This window comes from Wyeomyia smithii, chromosome 1, assembly GCF_029784165.1.
Source record: "Wyeomyia smithii strain HCP4-BCI-WySm-NY-G18 chromosome 1, ASM2978416v1, whole genome shotgun sequence".
Lineage (NCBI taxonomy): Eukaryota > Metazoa > Arthropoda > Insecta > Diptera > Culicidae > Wyeomyia > Wyeomyia smithii.
Window position 1 is genome coordinate 6,545,187 of NC_073694.1, and position 24,208 is coordinate 6,569,394.

At 38.9% G+C, this 24,208-nt stretch overlaps 8 protein-coding genes across 10 annotated transcripts; 3 read left to right on the forward strand and 5 right to left on the reverse strand.

Annotated features, from left to right (window-relative positions):
- Positions 1-3,268: 3,268 nt before the first annotated feature.
- On the reverse strand, positions 3,269-4,016 carry LOC129733168 (uncharacterized). The gene is made up of 2 exons (XM_055694795.1): positions 3,929-4,016; positions 3,269-3,867 (listed from the first exon to the last, which is right to left on the reverse strand). The coding sequence occupies exon 2, from the start codon at positions 3,855-3,857 to the stop codon at positions 3,513-3,515; it is 345 nt and encodes a 114-aa protein (XP_055550770.1). The 5' UTR covers positions 3,858-3,867; positions 3,929-4,016; the 3' UTR covers positions 3,269-3,512.
- Positions 4,017-9,493: 5,477 nt separating this feature from the next.
- LOC129732967 (histone H1-like) lies at positions 9,494-11,102 on the reverse strand. Its single transcript, XM_055694461.1, has one exon. The coding sequence runs from the start codon at positions 11,058-11,060 to the stop codon at positions 10,407-10,409; it is 654 nt and encodes a 217-aa protein (XP_055550436.1). The 5' UTR covers positions 11,061-11,102; the 3' UTR covers positions 9,494-10,406.
- A 1,378-nt stretch (positions 11,103-12,480) lies between these two features.
- On the reverse strand, positions 12,481-13,633 carry LOC129733087 (histone H2A). The gene has a single exon (XM_055694659.1). The coding sequence runs from the start codon at positions 13,587-13,589 to the stop codon at positions 13,215-13,217; it is 375 nt and encodes a 124-aa protein (XP_055550634.1). The 5' UTR covers positions 13,590-13,633; the 3' UTR covers positions 12,481-13,214.
- A 198-nt stretch (positions 13,634-13,831) lies between these two features.
- On the forward strand, positions 13,832-15,389 carry LOC129733059 (histone H2B). The gene is made up of 2 exons (XM_055694615.1): positions 13,832-14,682; positions 14,795-15,389. Exon 1 carries the CDS (start codon positions 13,854-13,856, stop codon positions 14,226-14,228), a length of 375 nt encoding a protein of 124 aa, XP_055550590.1. The 5' UTR covers positions 13,832-13,853; the 3' UTR covers positions 14,229-14,682; positions 14,795-15,389.
- A 34-nt stretch (positions 15,390-15,423) lies between these two features.
- On the reverse strand, positions 15,424-15,804 carry LOC129733202 (histone H4). Its single transcript, XM_055694859.1, has one exon. The coding sequence runs from the start codon at positions 15,787-15,789 to the stop codon at positions 15,478-15,480; it is 312 nt and encodes a 103-aa protein (XP_055550834.1). The 5' UTR covers positions 15,790-15,804; the 3' UTR covers positions 15,424-15,477.
- Positions 15,805-17,717: 1,913 nt separating this feature from the next.
- On the reverse strand, positions 17,718-18,766 carry LOC129733046 (histone H2B). 2 transcript variants are annotated; one of them, XM_055694595.1, is made up of 2 exons: positions 17,962-18,766; positions 17,718-17,898 (listed from the first exon to the last, which is right to left on the reverse strand). In XM_055694595.1, exon 1 carries the CDS (start codon positions 18,742-18,744, stop codon positions 18,370-18,372), a length of 375 nt encoding a protein of 124 aa, XP_055550570.1. In that variant the 5' UTR covers positions 18,745-18,766; the 3' UTR covers positions 17,718-17,898; positions 17,962-18,369. The 2 variants fall into 2 exon arrangements, with proteins under 2 accessions (XP_055550570.1, XP_055550579.1); XM_055694604.1 differs by having other exon boundaries at positions 17,718-17,912.
- A 192-nt stretch (positions 18,767-18,958) lies between these two features.
- LOC129733132 (histone H2A) lies at positions 18,959-19,593 on the forward strand. Its single transcript, XM_055694733.1, has one exon. It carries the CDS (start codon positions 19,003-19,005, stop codon positions 19,375-19,377), a length of 375 nt encoding a protein of 124 aa, XP_055550708.1. The 5' UTR covers positions 18,959-19,002; the 3' UTR covers positions 19,378-19,593.
- Positions 19,594-22,736: 3,143 nt separating this feature from the next.
- LOC129732959 (histone H1-like) lies at positions 22,737-23,996 on the forward strand. Of its 2 annotated transcripts, none has more exons than XR_008729395.1 (2): positions 22,737-23,507; positions 23,566-23,996. XR_008729395.1 is itself a non-coding variant. In XM_055694447.1 (2 exons), exons 1-2 carry the CDS (start codon positions 22,778-22,780, stop codon positions 23,591-23,593), a joined length of 678 nt encoding a protein of 225 aa, XP_055550422.1. In that variant the 5' UTR covers positions 22,737-22,777; the 3' UTR covers positions 23,594-23,996. The 2 variants fall into 2 exon arrangements, 1 of the variants encoding a protein (XP_055550422.1); XM_055694447.1 differs by having other exon boundaries at positions 22,737-23,427.
- Positions 23,997-24,208: the final 212 nt, after the last annotated feature.

Below are 24,208 nucleotides of genomic sequence, written 5' to 3' on the forward strand. Positions count from 1 at the left end.
GAGTAATTGCTTATCGGATTCGTCGCTTCTACGTTTGCTTGGGGAAAAACTAAGTCAAGTCATTGAAAAAGTTATCTTTGCTAGGGACACCAAAACTCACAGGAATGGTTGAAAACCTACCTACCATCTCTCATGTTTTCCAGTTTGAGCTCTCGGACAAAACTTGGCTTTTGAATAATGAAAGTGCTATTAAGAAGGATTACTATTTTAAACATAGTTTCATTCAAACCAAAAGAATCAGTTCAGAAGTTTATTAAATTATTATTTACAAAGATATTTCAAGTGTGAACTTTAAATCATTTGTATCTATCGCGCTTTTATTACCTGCAATATAATTAATATAAATGGATAGGTATATCCTTCAAGATAATAGTTTTCCATTTTTGATATTCTTGTCATTGTCGGTTTTTCGATATCTGATACCTACGTTACTCTTCGTCAACCAGGTAAGCACCTTGTGATTCAAATCATTGTAATGCTATGTTTCAAAAACATTTTTTAGAGTTTTCGAAATTTCGCGAAATTTCGCGAAATTTGAAGACCAATTTCGTTTCGTCTCGAGAACTCGAAATCCACCTTGATTTCGTTTCGACTAATTTGGCGAAACCGAAATTAAGGGTTAATTTCGTTTCGTTTCGTTTCGACACCAGAAAAGCCAGTTTCGCACACCCTTAATGTTCGATGTTTTTGTTTGCTTTATATGAAGCTCTAACCTACTCCTAACAAAGACTAATCTAGAATTTATCGAGTTTGGTACAGATTGTGTTGTGTCGTATTCCTGACAAGGGACAATTTTGTTCAAAACCTTATTTCATTGCGAATTATTGTTCATTGATTGTTTTCATTTCTGTTGCAGTCCCAAAAGGGAGAGGCAAACAATAATATAGACAATACAATTTGTTTGTAAATAGCGCTTTTGTTCGGGATAGATAATCTCGAATTTTAGCCTGCCAAAGAAAAGTGTGTTTCGAACCACGAAATCCAGAAGTTGATTTCCGCATAATAGAGCGAGCATTCCAAGGCAACAATTTAATTGGAACGGATTCACCGAGTGTGCGCATTTATTCCAGTCGCGTAGAGCACTGTTGTAACTTGTCTTGTCACACATTTCATTCAGGATCTGTAGTAGGGCAGCTGGTGCGGCTTCCAGTGCTCCCAGAGTAGTTGTTCTCTTCTTGAGATGGTCCAGAATCCAGATAGAGGCAACCTCGACATCTACCAGCGGTATCGTGTGTGGCCATCGGAAATACTGCTAATGGTTGTAGTTTACAGCGGAGCCCAAGGCCCATTTTAATATCAGCCGCGTCCATGGCGAGCAGCCCACGAACAACTCCGCTTTGAATTGTTGGAAGTTTCAGGCTAGTTTTTAACGACACGATTGTCTTGAATTTCACCAAAGCCACGAAATTTGCTACTGCTACTAGCAGTGTTTTTTCCAGTCCGTCCTTCCGTGCACAGCCTCAAAGTAGCTACCAGCCCTCTGGTGAATAAGCTCATTAAAGTGCTGTCTGAGTCCAGGAGAGAATCTTTTCACGCAGAAAGGCAGCATTTTCTTTTTCTATTCCATAGCAGCTAGAAGACTATTTATGAATGATTGCATCGGCTTTGCTATCGCCAGTAAAGAAGTGTGTGTTGTGGTCAGAAACAATCAGTTGCGATTGCACAGTCGGAGTTGCGCACTACGCAATGAAATTGACGATCATCAGCTACTGGTTGTGAAGGTTTTTTTTGCCCTTCTCCGTTGTTCAGGGAACGCAACAGAACTTGTCCTTCTTTTTTGCGTTCGAAGCGGCAACCGCCACTTACCAAATCGAAGGGGGCTGGAATGAGGACGGAAAGGGAAACTTACACCCACCAGCATCCGGAGCTGGTAGTGGACTAGCGAACCTATACATTAGAGAAATGACAAGACACTCACCGTTAAGGCAACTGTCAACATCAAAACGGATAACGGCAATGCAATATGATACAACTCGCCCGTTTTGATGTTTACAGTTGCCTTAACGGTGAGTGTCTTGTCATTTCTCTAATGTATAGGTTCGCTATAGTGGACGGAGCAAATAGAGACTTAGTTGCCGGTTCGTACCATCGCTGCCAGAATGATATCGCTGCGCTGGAAGAAGTGGGCGTAAGTCAAATCCTGCTAGTAATTATAGACATTTTTAACTAAATTGTTTTTATTTACCTGTCAGTTTACTTTCTATCGTTTCTTTATCTCATGGTCGAGGATTCTTCCGGAGAGAGATCTGTCCTCACTACGACTGGATGGAATCCAATACTAAAATAATCTGATGAAAGACCTGCTAAACGTAAACATTACCCCAGTGGTGACCATGCTTCATTACGATGTGGGTGTCCGTTATTCGTCCAGTACTTCAAAATCTACGCAGACACACTGTTTCGCTACTTTGGAGATCGCGCCAAGGTCTGGATTACCCACAACGAACCACGGGATTCCTGTGTAACGGAATACGGCAACGGTACCGAGAGTCCTTTGGTACACACCCCCGGTGTCGGTTAACATCTCTGCGTCCATAACGGTCTTCTCAACCACGCTTCTGTTTTCCATCTTTACGTCGTTTTCGTAAGGAACAGGCGGAAAACGTGGGTATCACTCTGAGTGGACCTTTCTTCTATCCGGCTAATCCTGAAACTGGGCCGGATGTGGTTGATCGTGCCCTGCAATATCAGATAGACAGGTTGTAGTGGTTTATTCTATTATAATTTAGAAAAAATCATCTTTACAGTTGAGTTGGTTTGCATATTCTCTATTCAGCGAAGCCGGGGCTATCCGCCGCTCATGGTTCAGGCATGGTTCATGCATCGCACCATGCAACGATCGGATAGATTCCTTCCGAAGCAGTTGCTGTTGGCCACGATCCTGATCGACAAGTGCAATGTGTTCGGTTTTGAATTGATACTCCGTTGACAATTTCTTCAATGGCTTCGAGGTTACAGGTGGGTATAGAAATTAAATTTACCTTATTTAAACAGTTTTTTTTAAACACAATGTACATTTTAGCGTAAAGGTTGGTCTCTATCCTGTCAACTTCTCGAGCCCCAATCGAGAACGAATTCCAACACAGTCCTCAAAGTTCTTCGAAACAGTAATCAAGTCAAGTTCCAGCTTGAAATCACATCGAAGAAATTAAGCTATAGAATGTGGCACAAATAATTTGAAACCATGTACTTTCGCAGAGTGTTGCGAAACAACCACTACAAATTGTTTATTCATTACTATTGATAAAGAACAAAACATTAGTGAGTGTTAAAAAATCCATAAAACTTAGTATCAAAGGTTGAAATACTTCCTTCTCAAGAAAACCTTCCTTAGTGACTATGATTGAAAAAGAGAATAAAATCATCATACAGTTCTTTAAAAAAAATCGTGTAACGAAATAAAATCTAAGAGAGAAAAAAACTGTCCTGACCCTGCATTTCTACATGTCACACGTCGTTAATCAGCTCATATAGTAAAACAAGTATTTAATAAAATCATGGCAGTAATAATACTAATAATAATACGGCGGTGGAGGACCCATCAATTGACCGTATTGCGGCAGCGGTCCTCCGGTGGCCATCGTTGACGGTGGTAACCCGTAGTATGCCTGTATCGGAAATTGCGGCTGTTGTTGCTGCGACTGCTGCCCGTAGCCCAGCACAGAAGACACCAGTAGACCGGAACCCGCTGCTGCCGATATCGCCGTGTACGGTGATCCTCCTCCTCCTCCCACACCCGGTGGCTGTTGTTGTTGCATTGAAGTAAACGCGGCTGCGAACAATGGTGAAAACAGATGATGCTGCTGCAGCGGTTGATGCATCGGAAGCGGCGGCGGTGGAACACTCAGATTGACCATCGGGATGCCACTGGGAAAAATAGAAGAAAAAATGAGATTGTGCAGATCAATTTTAACAGCATTAGCATTACTAAAAAAAGCACAGGTCAATCGTCAAGCTATTTCAAATTTGATCATGTCTGGTACTTTTCCAATTAGATCTTAGAGAAAAACATTGCCATGTATTTTGCTGATCATTTACGACTACAGCGTCTCAAAATACAACCACAGTGTTGCGGTCAAATTTTTTCCCTGATTGTTTGTCATGTTTCCCTCATATTCCCTGATTTCGTTAATCGAAAAATATATTCCCCGATTTTCTATGATTCCGCCACCCTGTACTTGGTGATGATGATGGTTCCGCCACATACCCCTACAAACGTTTGAGTTAGACGATTTATTCTATAGAGAATTAATGTAATCACAATATAAACCAGTTAGACAAAAAAAAACTAACTGATTTTATGTACAGATATAAATATGAAATAATCAATGTTTATCTGTGTACCCCGCGCGCGAGGCTCAAACTTTTGTAGACACTTTCTATTTTTTTTAAGCTAAAACGACAACATTGAAGAAAAGTAAAAAATCCATCATCACCACCGCGGCGAACACAGTGGTTTTTGTTATTACAAGAAAAAATCACAGGAAGGTTGTATGCAAAGCCACGACCGCAAGGTTAAAGTAGAATACTTTTACAAGAAAGATAACCCGGCTGCTTGCGTGTCATTTTTTCTAGTAAATAAACGTTGACCGTTCATTGGCAGTATTGTAATTTCTTTTTGTTTCATATTTTGAATGAAGTTCATTGAATATTTTTACATTTTGTGCAAATGAGAAGTGAACTCCTGCCGAATTGTAATATGCACATTTAATACGACATCATTAAACGGGAACGGAACAAAGGCTACGATTATGCAGAACGTGAATGACAGCGCGATGCGATTCGCCTTACCGTGGTGAAATGTACAGCTCTTTTTAAGGCGAAGTAGAGCTATACATATCAATAGATTTCGTCTTGCCGAATCGCATCGCGCCGTTATTTGCGTTCTGCATGACCGTAGCCAAACACTAAGCGACGCAAACACGTAATAATAGTCAGAGTATGCATGTAGATGAAGATAATTAACTTTGGATTATAGCGCGAAACGAGAAAATATTAACTCTTCAAATAATCATTTGTGTTCTTCAAATTTCAGTTGTTCAATTTAATATCCGATGAAATGTTTGTTTATTATCTGATGAAGCTCTTATATAGGCCAAATGATGCATTCCCAATTTACTAGGTCCATAACTCTGTCGACCGTGCTTGGGAAAGCGCGGTATAACGACCAATCAGAGGTCGAATTTTGTGTTTTGACAAGGCTTAAGAATTTTTAATAGTACAATAGTTCGAATGATAAAATTGCAATTTCATGCATTTGGTAGGAATCTTAGAAGATTTTCTAATCGATTGCTGCAAAAACGAAGGAAATCCATCGAAAACTAACCGATTTATTAGCATTTGAAACTGGACATATTTCTCCCTTTTTCCAGTTTTAGATTTTCATTTCACATCACTATGTAGCCGAACTTCCTGAGAGAAGTATTCTACTTCAAAACATCGTTTACTGTATCAATAAAAGTCGATATTTGTATATATTTAAATTGATAAAGTTCATTAGTTAAAAATTTGAAGACCATAGTGTTCCAGCATAGTGTGCGATAGTCAAAAAGTGCTATAAAAGTTGTAACTGGTCCGCCTGCCTGCACCCCGGTGCTAAGTGGGTGGCTTAAGCGCCACTCTCATGCGAGAGACCACCCACTACGATTAACGATTGCCCGACCTGAGACCTTTGGGAGAAGGTTCCTTTTTTTTATCCCTATCCTAGGGAGGGGAAGCAAGTTGGCAGACTCAAAACTCTCGCTGTACTCCGCATACACCTGCGTCGGAAAACCTGACTGACGCGACGACTTCGGCGTCCTAACACACGATTTTAGATCTCACCGATACTACACAAGGGGGGGTCTCTCATCCCTGGCAAAGCCTCAACTTCCCACTCGACTGCCTATCAGCGAATTGGGAGTTGCCTTGGCTGATATCGGAGTCAGCCTCTCCAGTAAATTCATGAAAAAAATAAGAAAGTAAACGGACCGAACAGCATGAAAAACCTAACCGAGAACTGTGATAAAGCGCATCAAAACATCTTAGTTTCGCTAAATGATAACTATAATTCTATTTGCTTTCAAACCATGATTTAACATTTATTCCATCTTGTCAGCACATAACTATTTCTCTATTCCCTTTCCTCTATATCATTCTAGCTAGCTCTTATCACGTGCCCCGTGCTGTTTCAATTTCACCCACGATTGGGGGTAGGGGGTAAGCGGTGGGCAAACTCGCTTGCTTCTCACCCTCGTTTTATTAGGGAGACATTTAGTATCGCATGCGCATGGATAAATCAAAAACCAGCTACTCACTCAATACCCGGGGTTTACTTGAGAATGCTTTCTGAGGGCGGCATCGCCGCTCGCTGCGTCCTGTCCGTTGCTCGCTGTTCCTGGCGTCGATTAGTCCGATCCGCCCACGCGGATCCCTATTCCTCTGCTGCTCGTCGCTTTATTCCTTCACGGTTGTCGTTGGCTGCAGTTGCCGATCCCTGATCGGCCTATAGGTGGTTGTTCCGGGAACGTGGTGTCGTTGGCCTTTTTCCGCTCTTTTGGCTAGCCGGATCTCTGTCCGACTGTCGGTGGGTTGACGGTTGCTGGCGATGCGGTTGGGTGTCACTAGTGCGCCGTGCTGATTATAGCTAGTTATATAAAGGATAGCCACACGTGGCATTTTAGGCAAATTGCCTTCCGGTCGAGAATGGGCGGCTTACCTCATGGGTTTTAAAAACACAGAGAATTTCTACCTTCTGAGCACGATTGGGTTCACGTCTTTTCACACGGGCACAACCTGACTATCTACGGAAAGGGTAGTTATCACTAAGCTAAGTTAAGGATTTCATGCCTAATTCACCTGTTCAAACTTTATTCTTATCACGACCGATCTATGAAAACCACTCCTACCTCTACCACTAGTCAGACGAAAGTGAAAGGTCTCAGCTTTGAAGTCCTCAGACAAACCGCCTTTCGGTAACTTCGTTACCGGAAATTAGTATCGCGAAAATCGTCCAACCGCGCTGAGAAGCACGAAGAACGTCTTGTCTAGGAAAGATGATCCTCTCCAGCGATCGTTCTTCATCTCGCCAACCAGTCCCAGCCCAAAGGATAGAGCGCAAAAGTGTCTCTCTCAGCAGACGTAAAGGTCAGTGGACTTTTTCGGCTAGGTCAAGCATCTCGTCGCGTCGATGGCATGGGTGGAGAAAGGCAATTAGAGAAATCGAGCACCGGGGATCTCATTCTTTGAGTTTTTATGCCAATTACTACTTTGACCGTGATCTTGCTAGCGGTGTTTGAGTCAAAGATCTTTTGCAAAAAATATTAATAATACTTTAACTCTAACTTTATTTTGGAAATTATATTCGATAACAAACTAAGTAATTACTAAACATTTATAAAGAAGAAAAGAAACGTAATATAAGAAGTGAAAATTGTAAATTTAAATTATATGTGTACTTGTTACAAAGTTAGCAAACAAAAGAACAGCTTATAACTGGTGAGTGGCAGAAACTGCATTCTACTATACTAATCTTGCATGAGATTATCAAGCTATAAACTTGCAGCTTGAAATATCATGCTATAAACTTTCAGCTGGCAAAAAACCTTGTATGCAACTGACAAAAGATTTCTTGTGCACAGCATATAAGCGCTTACGCTAGGATACAAGTGACTTACTTGTGTGGGCAGCTAACACACAGTGGGCCAGTTTACAAAATCCGATGGGACTAACAAAATAAATAAATACCTACATAAATTAAATAAATTCGTTCCACGATAAAAACGAAAAGTTTTTAAAACCAATCTTCAACAAGGTTGATAAACTGTCATTGGAAAATCTCTCGGTAATCTAACCAAACGGGATATATTTTTCGGAAATGCTTGCTTCTGCTTTGCTAAGTTAGCAAAAAGCGCCTCGACTGTCCTTAACAGGAAATTAAAAAAGGAGGAACTAGACATGGTTCTCATTCAAAAGGTGAAATATTAGGGATTCAAAAACATTCTGGCAAGTTATAATTGGGGCGATCCACATACCACGTGGACTGGAAAGTGCTGAAACCGCTTCCAAAGTTCCAGTTTGTCTATCAAGCTGGAAAATCCACTATCACAGCGCTTCATACGCTGGTTATGAAAATTGAAAAGTTACTTGTATCTGAAGAAATTGCTCTGTGCTTTTTGTTGGATATTGAAGGTGCTTTTGGTAACGCGTCCTATTCTTCAATATCTAGTGCAATGAGGAAAAAGAGATTTCACACGAGTATTGTTAACTGAATTCATACTCTGCTTGCAAAAAGAAAAATCTCTTCTGATTTAGGAGGTTCGTCTATAACAGTAAAGGCAACGAAAGGATGTCCACAAGAAGGTGTTCTTTCGCCACTCATGTGGTCTTTGGTGGTAGATGATCCTCTCAGAAGCTTGGGAGCAAAAGATTTCAAGATTGTGGGCTTTTTGGTTAGAGGAAAGTTTGACAACAAAGTTTCGGAAAAAATGTAAAAGAATGTAAAAGGGTCTAAAGCAGGCCTGTCCAACCTTTTTGACACGCGGGCCAAATTTCACAATCCACAACAGCTGTCGGACCAAAATTTTGAAAACTTTCAAATTTCAGCTAATTTTTAGATTATGTACAAATATATGTTAAAATATCATGCTGGTTAACTTTGATTTTGATTCAAAGCCAGTCCGTTTTAGATTGAAAAATCAAGAGTGATACAAATTGAAGCTTACCATGATAAAAGTAAACATACAAGCCACAGCCATAACAAATATAGAAAACAAACATAGATTTTTTGAAATTTTTCTCATGGGAAAACAGGATTTATTTTAATTGTTGTAGGATTTTAAAATTACGTGAGCTCGGAGAATCAATGAGAAACTTGAAACTATTGGCTTTTTTCCATAACACGTGCCATATTGATATTAAAATCTGATACCGAAATCCGCAAACATGATTCAAAATTCTAGGCTGATAAAGATGAACGACAACTATTTTTTTACTGTCTCCATTATTTTGAAGTCGTTCTTCATTTTTGAAATGTTGATACGGATTGAAAGTTTCAACACACTAAAAACAGGATGTCTTTACTCGTTAAATAAGTTTAAATTATACAAAGATGTTTTGTTTCATAACAAATTCCAATCCGAATACATCAACACGTGGGCCAAATGTGAAACGTGTTTCAAAACTTACGCGGGCCGCGAGAAAAGAAGCCGGGGGCCGGATGTGGCCCGCAGGCCGTACGTTGGACAGCCCTGGTCTAAAGTATACCCAGTCTTGATGTTTATACAGGAGGATCCCGATGAATTCTGTAATCGTACCTTTCACTAGAAAGAGAATATTCAATGTTCAAAACCCTCAAGCTTGAAGGAGTAGAAATTCCATTTAGTGAACAGGTTAAATACTTAGGAGATATCCTTGTTTCCAATGTTTCAAGCAGAGATGTTTGCAATCTTTAAACCTCTAGTGCACAAATTTTTTTTTCAGAAGGACTTCGGTAAAAACACTATGAATCTTTAAACATTTTTTAAGTATTTATTGAAGCTTTTTAGAAGCATGAAAGCTTAAATGTGCGGATGTTTGTCTGACTAGTAAATGCAGACATGCAAATATTTGTATTTTCTCTGACAGCCAATCAGTGTTGAAAGCACTTGGAACTTGCAAAACAAGGATATAACTCACAGTTTATTGGTCCAGAACCTTCCAGTGCAATATCAAACTGTTTAGTAAAAATAGAACTTCAACGTTGGGAAAGTTAAAAAGAGATGATCAATTGGTTGGCTGTCAATTATACAAATTTTTTTGGTTTGAACTAAAATGAATTCAAATTATATGTTACGCGTAGACGTGTGCATGAATGACTCCCCAGATAACAAACTACACTAAGGTCGCTTTTTACGCGTTTTTTTTACGCGGATTCCGGAATTTACGCGTTTTTTTTACGCGGATTTCGGAATTCACGCGGTTTTTTTTTACGCGGCACGTATCTCCCGCATAAAAAGCGACTTTATACACATTGCTATAACCTTATTTTTACTACTTTTATAGAGAAATTTTGAGTTGTGCAGCAAAACACTTCTACTCAAAACTCTGGGTTTTTTGTGAATTTTGAAACGGCATTTCGTGGAACGAAACTTAATAGTATTTAGCATCGTTTGCCATCGAAAACTCAAAAATGCAAAGTTTTGAGTTGTGCCAGTGTTGCACGAAACCGACAGTAAAAAGAATTCTTTGCTTGTGAGCAGCAAGAAAATTTTCCTGACAATCAAAAAAATATTCACATAACATCTTGACAAACGTGTAACCAAAATAATTACATACAGCATTTGCATATTGCAGAGAGCTAAACCAAAGTAACTTCTTCATTCATACTGTTTGTAGCCCTGAAAAGGACTGATTGTTTTGAACCAAATTTTGGTTATTCCATTGGTCACTTACTTCTTGGCAGCGACTTTCTTTGGGGCAGCTTTCTTGGCCGGAGCAGCCTTCTTTGGCTTGGGAGTCTTCGGCTTCTTGGCTACGGTTTTCGACGGCTTCGTGGGCTTCTGCTTGGGAGCAGCAGCTTTTTTCACACCAGCAGCCTTTTTGGCAGCTTTAGCAGGAGCTGCCTTGGCCTTCTTCTCACCAGCTTTCTTGGCAGCGGTGGCCTTTGGTTTCTTGGCAACCTTCTTCTTCTCGCCAGCGGGTTTCTTGGCCTTGGTTTCCTTCTTCGGTTTCTTGGCCTTCTTTTCGCCAGCCGGTTTCTTTGCATCGGCCTTAACCTTGAATGAACCGGAAGCACCAGTTCCCTTAGTCTGGACCAGCTTTCCCTTCTCGACACCCGATTTCAGGGCCTTCTTTAGGAACGGAGCCAACTTGGCGACATCGCATTTGTAGTTGGCGGCGATGTACTTCTTGATGGCCTGCAGCGAAGATCCGTTACGTTCCTTGAGGGTCTTGATAGCGGCCAAAACCATGTCGTTCACTGGTGGGTGAGTCGATGGCTTTTTCGGTTTCTTGGCGTCTCCCTTGGACGCTTTAGCTTTCTTTGGTGCCTTGGTCGGGGAGGCAGCAACCGGAGCAGCAACTGGAGCAGCAGTATCAGCCATTATACTTCACTTTGAGGTTTTCGAAATCTTACTGAAGAGCGATAAAACAAAATACGAATAATGAAACAATTACCCTTACTTTGCCAGGTATACTTTTCTGTCGTCCGTGCTAGGGAAAGCATTGACGAAGGTAGACAAACAGCTGAGAACGCGCGGAAGATAATTTCCTGATATGACTATTTAAAATCATCTAATTGTTTGAAACTAAGCATTTGTTTAACATAAGTACTTTCTCTGAACCATTAAGTATAAATGAAGTATCTGTAGCCGAGTAAAACAATTGGATGATCCGTACAGGTTAATACGCAAATGCGCCTCGAAGTTACCAATACAATAACTATGACTGGCGAGTTGTTAAAAAATGAATTATTTTTCACATTTTTACCACTAATTTGATCAAAAAGTATTGTTTACATGAAAAACGAACATATTTCCTTTCCATTTCCAGAATTATCACACTCCAACTATTACACCAACGTTGTAAAAACTAACGATTTACAACCCATGATGTGGTACAACTTTGCTCGTAAACCACCATACAGATTATGAAGCATGAGTTTTAATACTAAAATAACCTAATTGTAAAATTTCTCCTACAATTCATTTTAATGCAAATATTTTTTCTGTGTAATATTGTTATTAGATTGAATTTTTTGCTTTATTATCCATTGCAATATGCCAACGTTGATATAAAACACTACGACGCAATTGCCTCTGCATAGGATGGAAGATACTACGCAGTAAGTTGAGCTTGTTTAATGTTTATAATACGATGCTTTTACTTTACAGATATTAATGGTTTGTTAATGTTAGAATTTGTGTATTCATTTTACACAAATGTTAACAAATTCTTGGAAAGAGTCCACAAAATCTTATACGGTCAGTTTGAATTTTAAACCTGAACATCAAAAGGACAGAAATGTGTGGATCGATTCTGATATCAATAATTGAGGGCACATATTGAAAACAATCTGTCAGAAATTTATTTTAATACGCTTTGTAAACTCTAATACTCCTTAGGTTCTTCAATTCTACTACTGTCGATTGTTTCATTAGCAAAGCAGGTATTCGAAAATTGTCCATAAGCAGACCGCTTCGAATGCTGACCTAACTTCATTTTGTCGATGTGAATTTATTTTATGATCATGCCCCATTAGTTAAAAACTAAATGTGCCTATTATTGCCTAATTGTTAACCAATCTTTAAGTAAGCATTAACGTTTCTTATATAATTTTTCTTGAATCTCTACGAATTTTTTTCATTTTCGAATTAAATAACTGGCAATTAGTGCATAAAGCAGAATAACAGAAAACATAATGAGCGAGTTGCTAGATGTGAAAACATTGTCTTCATTTCGGAGACATTAAAGTTCGTGTAAAGACATGGAAGCCGCTTCCTATTTAATGTTTATTACCTGGGATGTTTGCCAACAGTCATATTTCATTGGGAAATGTTGTAACAGTTGTTAAATTTTAAAATCGGTTCTGCTGTTTAAATTAAAGAAAATGTCAGTCTCATAAAGTTAGAAATAATGAAGTTCGAACTGATACATGCCCATAATATCGTCAGTTGAATTCAAAACTGGCACAACTCGAAATTTCGCAGTTTTGAGCTATTGATGGCAACGATGCCAAATACTATGAAGTTTCATCTCACAAAGACCCGTTGTAAAATTCACAATATTTCCAGAAATATAAGTAGATGTGCCTTTATTGCACAAATCTAAAATATCTCTAAAAAAGACAGAAAAATGAGGTTACAATTCTTATAACTTGCTCATTACATGCACATGACAGACTTTGGGTCTAGTTCAATAAATATGGGAAATCTTAAAATTAGAATTTTTCACGAAAATGAGAAAAGAAAATTTTGAGGCAAACTTTCAAACGCGTTTTTTTCGAAACAATGAATTTTGAGTTGTGCCGGTATTGAATTTAACTGACGATATGTGCTCATTAGAACTAAAAATATTAAGTGGGGATTTGAAATAAGACCAATGTTTTTTTTACGTTTAACGTAAAATTCCTAACCCGATAAAATAAGATTAAGTTATACTAAAAATAATTTTGATAAAATTATCAACTCATCGTAGACAAATGTGGTCGTCCTGAAAAGGACGTTTTTTTTGTGCATTTGGTTCGACAGTACAATTATTTAGGCCTTCTTCTCGGTCTTCTTGGGCAACAGAACGGCTTGAATATTTGGCAGGACACCTCCCTGGGCAATGGTGACACCGGAAAGAAGTTTGTTCAACTCCTCGTCGTTACGGATGGCCAATTGCAGATGACGTGGAATAATACGGGTCTTCTTGTTGTCACGGGCAGCATTTCCTGCCAATTCCAACACTTCAGCAGCCAAATATTCCATCACGGCTGCTAAATAGACGGGAGCACCAGCACCGACGCGTTCGGCATAGTTTCCCTTCCGCAGTAGACGGTGAATACGGCCTACCGGGAACTGGAGACCAGCACGAGATGAACGGGACTTTGCCTTTCCCTTAACTTTGCCTCCTTTACCGCGTCCAGACATTTTGTTGTAGCAGAGTTTTACTTTATCTTGTATCTTGACTGAGAAATAGCTTTAAACTGATGCCAACCATAGGGTAAAAATTTCTTAAATACCCTACAGGATGCAAAATAATGATGAGAGGGTTGGGCTACGCACGTATGAGAATGGAAGAATTCGAAAAAAGGGTGGAGCTTCACAAACGTTCTGTGCCTGCATAAAAAGGTGACTCACCGTCGCAACAGTATTAGTTTCTGTGAAGCACGCTAAACAAAAACATCTATCGAAATGCCACCAAAAACCAGTGGAAAGGCCGCTAAAAAATCTGGTAAAGCCCAGAAAAACATTACGAAAGGCGACAAGAAAAAGAAGAAGCCACGTCGTAAGGAAAGTTACGCCATCTACATCTACAAGGTCCTGAAGCAGGTCCACCCAGACACCGGAATCTCTTCCAAGGCCATGAGCATCATGAACAGCTTTGTGAACGATATTTTCGAACGGATTGCTGCCGAAGCTTCCCGTTTGGCTCACTACAACAAGCGATCCACCATCACTTCTCGTGAGGTTCAGACCTCTGTCCGTCTGTTGTTGCCAGGAGAATTGGCCAAACACGCTGTCTCTGAGGGTACCAAGGCTGTCACCAAGTATACCAGCTCCAAGTAAATGTTTCTTGTCGTAATTGAACAATTCTACGCAAATCGGCCCTTTTCAGGGCCAACAAATATTTTTCGGAGAGAGCATTTGAATCTACATTATCTATGAATGGAAGTTTCACACATAAATTTTCTATTTAAATTTGAGGACATTCTTCCATTAGAGTCAGAATTGTTCTAGCTGTCGTCGTGTGTGGGTGATAGTGCCGATACTGGCTCTTCAACGATTACCCCGGAATAATCATCGACGAAAAACCTTAGGAAACGGTGTATTTGACTAATAATGTAGCAATAATTACTCGCTGACATGCCATAAATCGCGGTTGTCGCAGCGGAGCAAAATAACGAAATTCGAAATGATTGTCGTGATCCAGTAACAGAAACGCATCGAAGTCTCCAAAGCATCTTTCGTGCCGAAGGCGTCTGTTTAGGGCACAGACTCAACTCATTCGAGGTCTTGTAAGGTAAGTTATTAAATTTATGTTCAAATATACCAACCAGCAAAAAGCCGTTATTAAAAATGTAATCGGAACCCAAACTTCGACTTACAGCTAAAAACTAGTCTCCTCGTTGCAGGTACAGATGGATGATGTGAACATTGAATGGTTCCAAGGATTGTGCTACCTAGGATTAACCAACGATGAGAAGTATTTTATCTATAGCATATTGACTACTGAAAAATTGAAAAAAAAAAATATCCGTTAGTTAATCGATGATCAAAATTATTCACGGAGAATAAACAGACGCTGTACAAACAACTAGTTCAACCGAAAGTCTATAAAAAAAGAACAGTTTGACGAACAATACGCACATAACTGTACTGTAAAACAGAGGTAAACACAAAAATGAAAAACAAATTATGAATCCCTTATACTGTTTCAAAATATGTTGAAAATGATCGTCGCTCTGGTAAAAACAAATCAAACACCTTAATTTTGGCAAGAGTCAATGTTGATGTCTCTGTTAGAAAAAGTGCGCTTTTTCAAAATATAGAGTAATTTACAACCTTTCAACGTGATGGTTAATACCAAGTTTGATCTCGATGTTCAAAAATGAAGTAATCGGGAATTTTTTGATGCAAGAAAAGGTTGCTCCTGTATTGGTTGTGTCCAAATTCGATTGGTTTACAACAGAATGTCGAACGAAATATAAAAATTTCAGAGATTCTCTACATGATTATAAAATTTTCTTTCAAGTAAACCCTCATTTATTATGTTGTGGCCTTGAAAAAGGCCTTTTTGTTGTGTAGTTCGAATTATTTAACCTCCAAATCCGTACAGAGTGCGTCCCTGACGTTTCAGTGCATAGACGACATCCATGGCGGTGACGGTCTTGCGCTTAGCGTGTTCAGTGTAAGTGACAGCATCTCGAATGACGTTTTCCAGGAAAACCTTCAGCACACCACGAGTTTCCTCATAGATTAGACCCGAAATACGCTTGACACCTCCACGACGAGCCAACCGACGAATAGCGGGCTTGGTAATACCCTGGATGTTATCACGAAGAACTTTGCGATGACGCTTGGCGCCTCCCTTTCCTAGTCCTTTTCCTCCTTTACCACGACCAGTCATTTTTACTGTGTATTGAACGCTTGAACGAACGAACGAAACTAATGCCGAGCCCGACCTTCAGTCGCTTTTATATCTGAAAGGGTAAGAAACTTCCGATGTTTCTCATTCCTGATTGGTTGAACAGTAGGATAGGGTGCAGTATAAAAGAGGCCAAAATGAATTTTTTCGTCATTATTCGTTTTACTCTCAAAGTGATTGTTTCGGTTGAAAAACAAAACTTATCATGGCTCGTACAAAGCAGACCGCTCGTAAATCCACTGGTGGGAAAGCTCCTCGTAAGCAGTTGGCCACAAAGGCAGCTCGTAAAAGTGCCCCGGCTACCGGAGGAGTGAAGAAGCCTCATCGTTATCGTCCAGGAACTGTTGCTCTGCGTGAAATCCGTCGTTATCAAAAATCGACTGAACTTCTGATCCGCAAGCTTCCGTTCCAGCGTTTGGTTCGTGAAATTGCCCAGGACTTCAAAACTGATTTGCGTTTCCAGAGCTCGGCCGTTATGGCTCTGCAGGAAGCTAGTGAAGCTTATCTAGTCGGTCTATTCGAAGATACCAATCTGTGTGCCATCCACGCCAAGCGTGTCACCATCATGCCAAAGGACATCCAATTGGCTCGCCGTATCCGGGGTGAACGTGCCTAAAGTGGCTATCGGCTTTCGTTTGATCTCATATTGTATAACAAACGGCCCTTGTCAGGGCCACCAACATTTTGAATGAAGATCTGAATATTTTAATCATAGGAACTAACGATGACTCCATATCATTCTCGTTAATTCCGTATTTTGTTTTCAAGTTTACTGTATCCTTCCGAGGTCTACTTATCCTGTACAGCCTAATATTTTACAGATAAGTTTCAGGTTATCGTTTATATACCTGAACTTAGTATAGATTACTCAATCCTGCTAGCATAAAGTCATTTCCACGGATAAACTTTTAAATTCCATTTGAATCAACTTTTGAATCCCATTTGAAAATATCAGACATCTCTGTTTAAAATACTACTGGTAATTTATCAATTGTTTATAATATCAGTGCTAAAAATTTTGCAGTTTTGAGTTTTTAATGACAAACCATGGCTAATACTTTTATCTCACAAAGACCCGTTTGAAAACTCACAAAAAATCTAGTGATAAGTAGATGTGCCTTTATTGCACATATTTAAAATATCTCAAGATAGGCAAAAAAAATATGGTTATAACTCATATAACTTGCTTATTATATGCACATAAGAGACACAAAGAGATTCAAGAAAAATGGAACATATTAACCCTCTAGTACTCTGTACGGATTTTGAGGTAAAATAATTCGAACTACAATAACAAAAAGGCCTTTTTCTCAAGGCCACAAATTATGAGGGTTTACTTGAAATAAATTGAGTTATTAGGCCACAAGTTATGAGGGTTTACTTGAAACAAATTCTTATATTTCGTTCGACGTTCTGTTGTAAACCAATCGAATTTAGACACAACCAATACAGGAGCAACCTTTTCTTACATCAAAAGTTCCTGATTACTTGATTTTTGAACATCGTGATCAAACTTGGCATTAACCACCACGTTGAAACGTTGTAAATAACTCTATATTCTGGAAAAAAGCGCACCTTTTCTAACAGAGATACCAACTTTGACTCGTCTTCTCTCTTAGACACTAAAATTTGTTGAATATTTTTTGAATTGTATCGATCCTAACAAAAAAGCTTCAAAATTTGTATTGCCTACTGGTTAGGCAAGCTTTTCTGAATCTAGCCAAAATTAATGTGTTTGATTTGTTTCTACCAAAGTGACGATCATATTCAACATCTTTTCAACATATTTTGGAACAGTATAAGGGATTCATCATGTGTTTTTCATTTGTGTTTTTACCTGTTTTACAGTACAGTTATATGCGTATTGTTCGGCAAACTGTTCTTTTTTCATAAACTTTCGGTTGAACTACTTGTTTGTACAAGCGTTTGTTTATTCTCCGTAAATAATTTTGATCACCGATTAACTAACGGATACATTTTTTTCAATTTTTCAGTAGTCAATATGTTATCGATAAAATACTTCTCATCGTTGGTTGATCCTAGGTAGCACAATCCTTGGAACCATTCAATGTTCACATCATCCATCTGTATCTGTAGCGAGAAGACTAGGCTTTTTGCTGGTTGGTATATTTTAACATAGATTAGATAACTTACCTTACATGACCTCGAATGAGTTGAGTCTGTGCCCTAAACAGGGGCCTTCAGCACAAAAGATGCGTTGGAGTCTTCGATGCGTTTCTGTTACTGGATCGCGACAATCATTTTGAATATCGTTATTTTGCTTTATACTATTGCTTCATTATTAGTCCGACACACCGTTTCCTGAGGTTTTTCGTCCGAGGTAATCGTTGAAGAGCCAGTACCGGTACTGTCACCCACATACGACGACAGCTAGAACAATTCTGACTCTAATGGAAGAATAACTTCAAATTTAAATAGAACATTTATGCGTGAAACTTCCGTTCATAAGTAATGTAGATTCAAATGCTCTCTCCGAAAAATATTTGTTGGCCCTGAAAAGGGCCGATTTGCGTAGAATTGTTTAGTTACGACAAGAAACATTTACTTGGAGCTGGTATACTTGGTAACAGCCTTGGTACCCTCAGAGACTGCGTGTTTGGCCAATTCTCCTGGCAACAACAAACGAACAGAGGTCTGAACCTCGCGAGAAGTGATGGTGGATCGCTTGTTGTAGTGAGCCAGACGAGAAGCTTCGGCAGCAATGCGTTCGAAAATATCGTTCACAAAGCTGTTCATGATGCTCATGGCCTTCGACGAGATTCCGGTGTCTGGGTGGACCTGCTTCAGGACCTTGTAGATGTAGATGGCGTAGCTCTCCTTACGACGTGGCTTCTTCTTTTTCTTGTCGCCTTTCGTAATGTTTTTCTGGGCTTTGCCAGATTTTTTAGCGGCCTTTCCACTGGTTTTTGGTGGCATTTCGATAGATGTTTTTGTTTAGCGTGCTTCACAGAAACTAATACTGTTGCGACGGTGAGTCACCTTTTTATGCAGGCACAGAACGTTTGTGAAGCCCTTTTTTCGAATTCTTCCATTCTCATACGTGCGTAGCCCAACCCTCTCATCATTATTTTGCATCCTGTAGGGTATTTAAGAAAATTTTACCCTATGGTTGGCATCAGTTTAACGCTATTTCTCAGTCAAGATACAAGATAAGTAAAACTCTGCTACAACAAAATGTCTGGACGCGGTAAAGGAGGCAAAGTTAAGGGAAAGGCAAAGTCTCGTTCGTCTCGTGCTGGTCTTCAGTTTCCGGTAGGTCGTATTCACCGACTACTGCGAAAGGGAAACTATGCCGAACGCGTCGGTGCTGGTGCTCCCGTATATCTAGCAGCCGTGATGGAATATTTGGCTGCTGAAGTGTTGGAATTGGCAGGAAATGCTGCCCGTGACAACAAGAAGACCCGTATTATTCCACGTCATCTGCAATTGGCCATCCGTAACGACGAGGAGTTGAACAAACTTCTTTCCGGTGTCACCATTGCCCAGGGAGGTGTCCTGCCAAATATTCAAGCCGTTCTGTTGCCCAAGAAGACCGAGAAAAAGGCTTAAGCGACTATATCCCATCAAAAAAAAAAACGAAACCGTCCTTTTCAGGACGAACAAATTTGTGCCCGATGAGTTGAGATTTTTTCTATATTAAGCTTGACGTACCTTACTAAATGACACTTTTTGTTCAAACTTAGTTCACCCTGAAAGACTATTACTTTTTTCTTCACAGTGACAATTTAACGTTTGTTATCAACAAAATTGTATACCTATTACATTCATTGGCATTGCTAAGAAAGTTACCAGAAACTGCAAAAAATTTGCTGGTTCAGCAGCGAATAAACAACTTATCTACTTTGTGATATTATCACTACAGAATGTTATTTTATTTGCTCGATCCACTCAATTTCAGGTTAAGCCAGGTTTTTGTTAAAATTTTCCTTATGTTTTGCTTGTTAATCGTTATCCTATGTTATATCCGTCACCAGTTCTTTTTTTTTTGGCGTCAAGCTTCTTGCGATAACAATTGGGTATCCAGGCATATGTTCGACATCCAAAGATTCGTACCTTGTCTAGATTTGATTTTGTTCCTGTCCACTTTCCAGCTAGAGTTAATTCCTTTGATAAAGCAGAAGTAGGACTTCGATTCATGAGAAAAACACCACTCAGGGCAGCTTGGTAACTTCGAGTCTTCAGCATCGTCCGCACCTTTTCAACCAGGGTTTGGTTAAACCTTTCTGCAACTCCGTTGGGGTGGGGCGGGGCAGTATTATGCGATTGTTGGCTCTATCTGGATCCTCTTCACTTTGTAGAAACGGCTTTGGTTTTCGGAACAATATTCACGGCCTTGATCGACCATCAGCTTGTAGATACACATGCCCAATGCTGCGGTTGCCATCGCCTCAAATCCTTGGAACATCGAGAATTCCTCCGAATTTTTAAAACTATCAAAACCTGTTTGGCGGCAGCCATATGTTTTTAAGTAACCTATCCGTATATTTTCAGAGATACAGTCATACCTCGATAAACTTTTTTTTTTTGTTATCGAGAGTTGCGTTATATCGAAGCACGAAAAAAAAATTTTTTTTTCATTGATGCTAAATTTTTAATGGTTACTCAAAAGTGCGCAAAAACATATTCTCCCTCACCTAGTAGTATATATAAACCTGTCTTATGCTCCTTTAAGACAATTTTCGTGAACAAACATAACCAGTCATTGATAACATTGAAAATAAATGATTTCACCCCATTTTACGGCACTTATTGGTTTCAAAACTTACTGAAAACATTTATTCGGTACATTTTACACCCCATAATTGATTGTTGTACTTTAGTTTTAAGTTATTTAAAAAAGTTACGTTATATCGTGGTTGCCTTATATCGAGGTATGACTGTATTTTAAATTGATCGTAAATCAAATTCATATCGACATCTGCAAAATAAGATTAGGTCAATTCAAAATTTTCTATCTAGGATTTCCAACAAAAAATCTGCAATTTTTATAAGTCTGCAATTGAATATAGAATTCAATAATAACAACATAGGCATCGTATCTCAAAAACTATTATAAATATATGGGAACGATAATAACTTATGACTCGCATGACGAAATTTATAGCCAAATTGTTACTAATTTCTACAATTAATCGTTGGAAAAATTAGCTTTCGATAGCCCAAAAATGGTCTAACGTGACATAACGTTAATTACATTTTGAAAATTTATTTATATTGTTAGAGAAACTTTGTGAGGATATTCAAATAACGAAAACATTTTTCGAAACCTTCTTGCAAGATGTACATCATTATAACATTGCCCTAATGTACAGTTTTTAATATCACACACCATGCAACATTTTTCTTCTGGCAGAGTGCTTGGAGCTTTCCGGAAGTAAGTGAATAAATAGCTCTTCAAACGTATATTCAAAAATTTCAATGAGCTCCAATCAGCGAATAAAGAAGTAGTCCCATGCGATCCAGAAACCTGTTATTATTTATTCTACCCACTCTTTGTATAGGAAAAAAACTAGTTTTTCACACAGTTCTAACTATATAACTGTGCTAAAAATCCGTTAAGACAAAAGTGACATTTCGTTCATTTTTTGAATCACTACACACAATATTTGTCAATTTTGAATTTTTGAAGTAGAGCTCAAAATAAAAATATCTCGGTCAGATGTATGACAGTGCGTATAAGAAACTGTTGACATTTCGTGCAGCGTTCCTACAATTCTTCTGTACTTCAACCAAGAAATAAAAGATGTTTGGTTAACAATCTACAGAGCACAACCAAAATTTTTAAAACCATTATCATTTGGAAAATAAATGTGATGTATTGAGAAAACTAGATCGGTTAGACTAACTGCGTCGTATCTCCTAACCATACGGAGATGCAATAGCGCTGTAGTGAAGATTATAAACGTTAACATTGTCAATTGAATTCGATACTGGCACAACTCAAAATTTTGCAGTTTTTAGTAATTGATGGCAAACGATGCCAAATACTAAAAAGTTTCATCTCACAAAGACCCGTTTCAAAATTCACAATATTTCCAGAAATATAAATACATGTGCCTTTATTGCCTAAATCTAAAATTTCCCTAAAAAGACAGAAAAATGAGGTTATGCACATGCACATGATAAACCCAAACAAGTTCAATAAAAATGGGAAGTCTTAAAATTGGAATTTTTCACGAAAATGAAAAAAGAAATTTTTGACGCAAATTTTCAAACGCGTTTTTCTCGAAACTATGAATTTTGAATTGCGCCAGTTTTGAATTCAACTGACGATATGACAACATGAATTCATGAAATTTCAATGTATTCAATACAAATAAAATATTGCACAGAATTAAATTGCAATAAAACAATTGTATAACAATTTAGTTTAAACTATTTTTGTATTGAAACTTATGCCTTATAATTCGTATAGCGGTTTCTAGGGAAATTCGTAACACTTCATAGGTCTCTAATTGCCAATAAATACAGCCTTTGTGTAATAGTTCGGGTAAGTTATATTCAACATTGGCAAGAAAATATATTTGTTTTTCAAAAAAATAATACATTTCAATCATATTTATAGTAAAACTATGAGAAATTGATTATTCTCTAATAACTCACCAGTCATCGTTTTCATATCGGTAACTTTAAAACTCATTTGTATGGAAATCTGCTTAAATCTTTCGATTCCTTTATTAAACTGCAGATAGTTTATACATACTTGATGGTTTAGAGAAACTTCTCATGTTAAACAAATGCTCAGTTTCGAACAATTAGAAGATTTTAAATAGTCATGTCAGGAAAGTATCTTCCACACGTTCACAGCTGTTTGTTTACCTTCGTCAATGCTTTCCCTAGCACGGACGACAGAAACGTATATCTAGCAAAGTCAGGGTAGATGTTTCATTATTCGTGTTTCGTTTTATCGCTCTTTTGTAAGATTTCGAAAACCTAAAAAAGAAATATAATGGCTGATACTGTTGCTCCTGCTGCTGCTCCGGTTGCTGCCTCTCCGGCCAAGGCACCAAAGAAAATTAAAGCGCCCAAGGGAGACGCCAAGAAACCGAAGAAGCCATCGACTCACCCACCAGTGAACGATATGGTTCTGGCCGCGATCAAGACTCTCAAGGAACGTAACGGATCCTCACTGCAGGCCATCAAGAAGTACATCGCAGCCAACTACAAATGCGATGTCGCCAAGTTGGCTCCGTTTCTAAAGAAGGCCCTGAAATCGGGTGTCGAGAAAGGAAAGCTGGTCCAGACTAAGGGAACTGGTGCATCCGGTTCATTCAAGGTTAAGGCCGATGCAAAGAAACCGGCTGGCGAAAAGAAGGCCACGAAACCGAAGAAGGAAACCAAGGCCAAGAAACCCGCTGGCGAGAAGAAGAAGGTTGCCAAGAAACCAAAGGCCACCGCTGCCAAGAAAGCTGGTGAGAAGAAGGCCAAGGCAGCTCCTGCTAAAGCCGCTAAGAAGGCTGCTGGAGTAAAAAAGGCTGCTGCTCCCAAACAGAAGGCTACAAAGCCATCCAAGACCGTGGCCAAGAAACCAAAGACTCCCAAGCCAAAGAAGGCTGCTCCGGCCAAAAAAGCTGCCCCAAAGAAAGCGGCTGCCAAGAAGTAAGTGTCCAACGGAATAACCAAAATTTGGTTCAAAACAATCAGTCCTTTTCAGGACTACCAACAATGTACATGAAGTGGTTAATTGTTTTGGTCTTTGCAACATTCGCAAATGCATTATGTTATTGTTTCTTACAGTCAACGGAAGATACAACTTATTCCTTAAAAACAAGCTAGCTGCCCACACAAACAGAGCATTCTCTCTGTGATCGAATATGTTTACCAATCTAGAAGACCTGTACCAAACGTCACCACAAAAGACTACATTATCTAAAACAAAGTTCTAGTATAATATTGAACAATCTTATAAGATCCATCAACGACAAACTGGTATACAAAACGTAATCGAAGCGCAAATCATTAATTTTGGTTAGGTTCAGAGATGCTTGCCGATTAATGTCTACGATAATGTAATGTTCAGGAAAAGGATCCTTTACATTTAATAAGAAGTTGTAAACTGTCATGTCTCATATTTGTCCCAAATTTGGATTAGATGAAACGTACGTAATTCCAATCACTGGTTTAAATTAAGCTAATCTAAGAAATAATGACAGAATAACCTATGTAAGTTGGCAGTGGTCCTAACAGGGAGCGTTGCTGTGACTCTATTATTCTATTATATCTATTATTCAAGTTCATGTTCACTGCAGTCTAATAGCTCATTTCTGCGCTTTCAATGTGTTACGTATTTGAGGTTTTATGCTGGCTGATCCACTACGATCAATCCACAGGTCATTGCCCTTGCCAAATAAACAAATAAATAAAAGATTGTCTCGCGCTA

What these genes read in the sequence shown, in the direction of transcription:
- LOC129733202 (XM_055694859.1), bottom strand. Translation starts at nt 15,789, where the DNA reads ATGACTGGTCGTGGTAAAGGAGGAAAAGGACTAGGAAAGGGAGGCGCC.
- LOC129733132 (XM_055694733.1), top strand. Translation starts at nt 19,003, where the DNA reads ATGTCTGGACGCGGTAAAGGAGGCAAAGTTAAGGGAAAGGCAAAGTCT.
- LOC129733087 (XM_055694659.1), bottom strand. Translation starts at nt 13,589, where the DNA reads ATGTCTGGACGCGGTAAAGGAGGCAAAGTTAAGGGAAAGGCAAAGTCC.
- LOC129732959 (XM_055694447.1), top strand. Translation starts at nt 22,778, where the DNA reads ATGGCTGATACTGTTGCTCCTGCTGCTGCTCCGGTTGCTGCCTCTCCG. An exon ending in AAGAAAGCGGCTGCCAAGAA is followed by an intron (nt 23,428 to 23,565) that starts GTAAGTGTCCAA and finishes TGTTTCTTACAG; the next exon opens with TCAACGGAAGATACAACTTA.
- LOC129733059 (XM_055694615.1), top strand. Translation starts at nt 13,854, where the DNA reads ATGCCACCAAAAACCAGTGGAAAGGCCGCTAAAAAATCTGGTAAAGCC.
- LOC129732967 (XM_055694461.1), bottom strand. Translation starts at nt 11,060, where the DNA reads ATGGCTGATACTGCTGCTCCAGTTGCTGCTCCGGTTGCTGCCTCCCCG.
- LOC129733168 (XM_055694795.1), bottom strand. Translation starts at nt 3,857, where the DNA reads ATGGTCAATCTGAGTGTTCCACCGCCGCCGCTTCCGATGCATCAACCG.
- LOC129733046 (XM_055694595.1), bottom strand. Translation starts at nt 18,744, where the DNA reads ATGCCACCAAAAACCAGTGGAAAGGCCGCTAAAAAATCTGGCAAAGCC.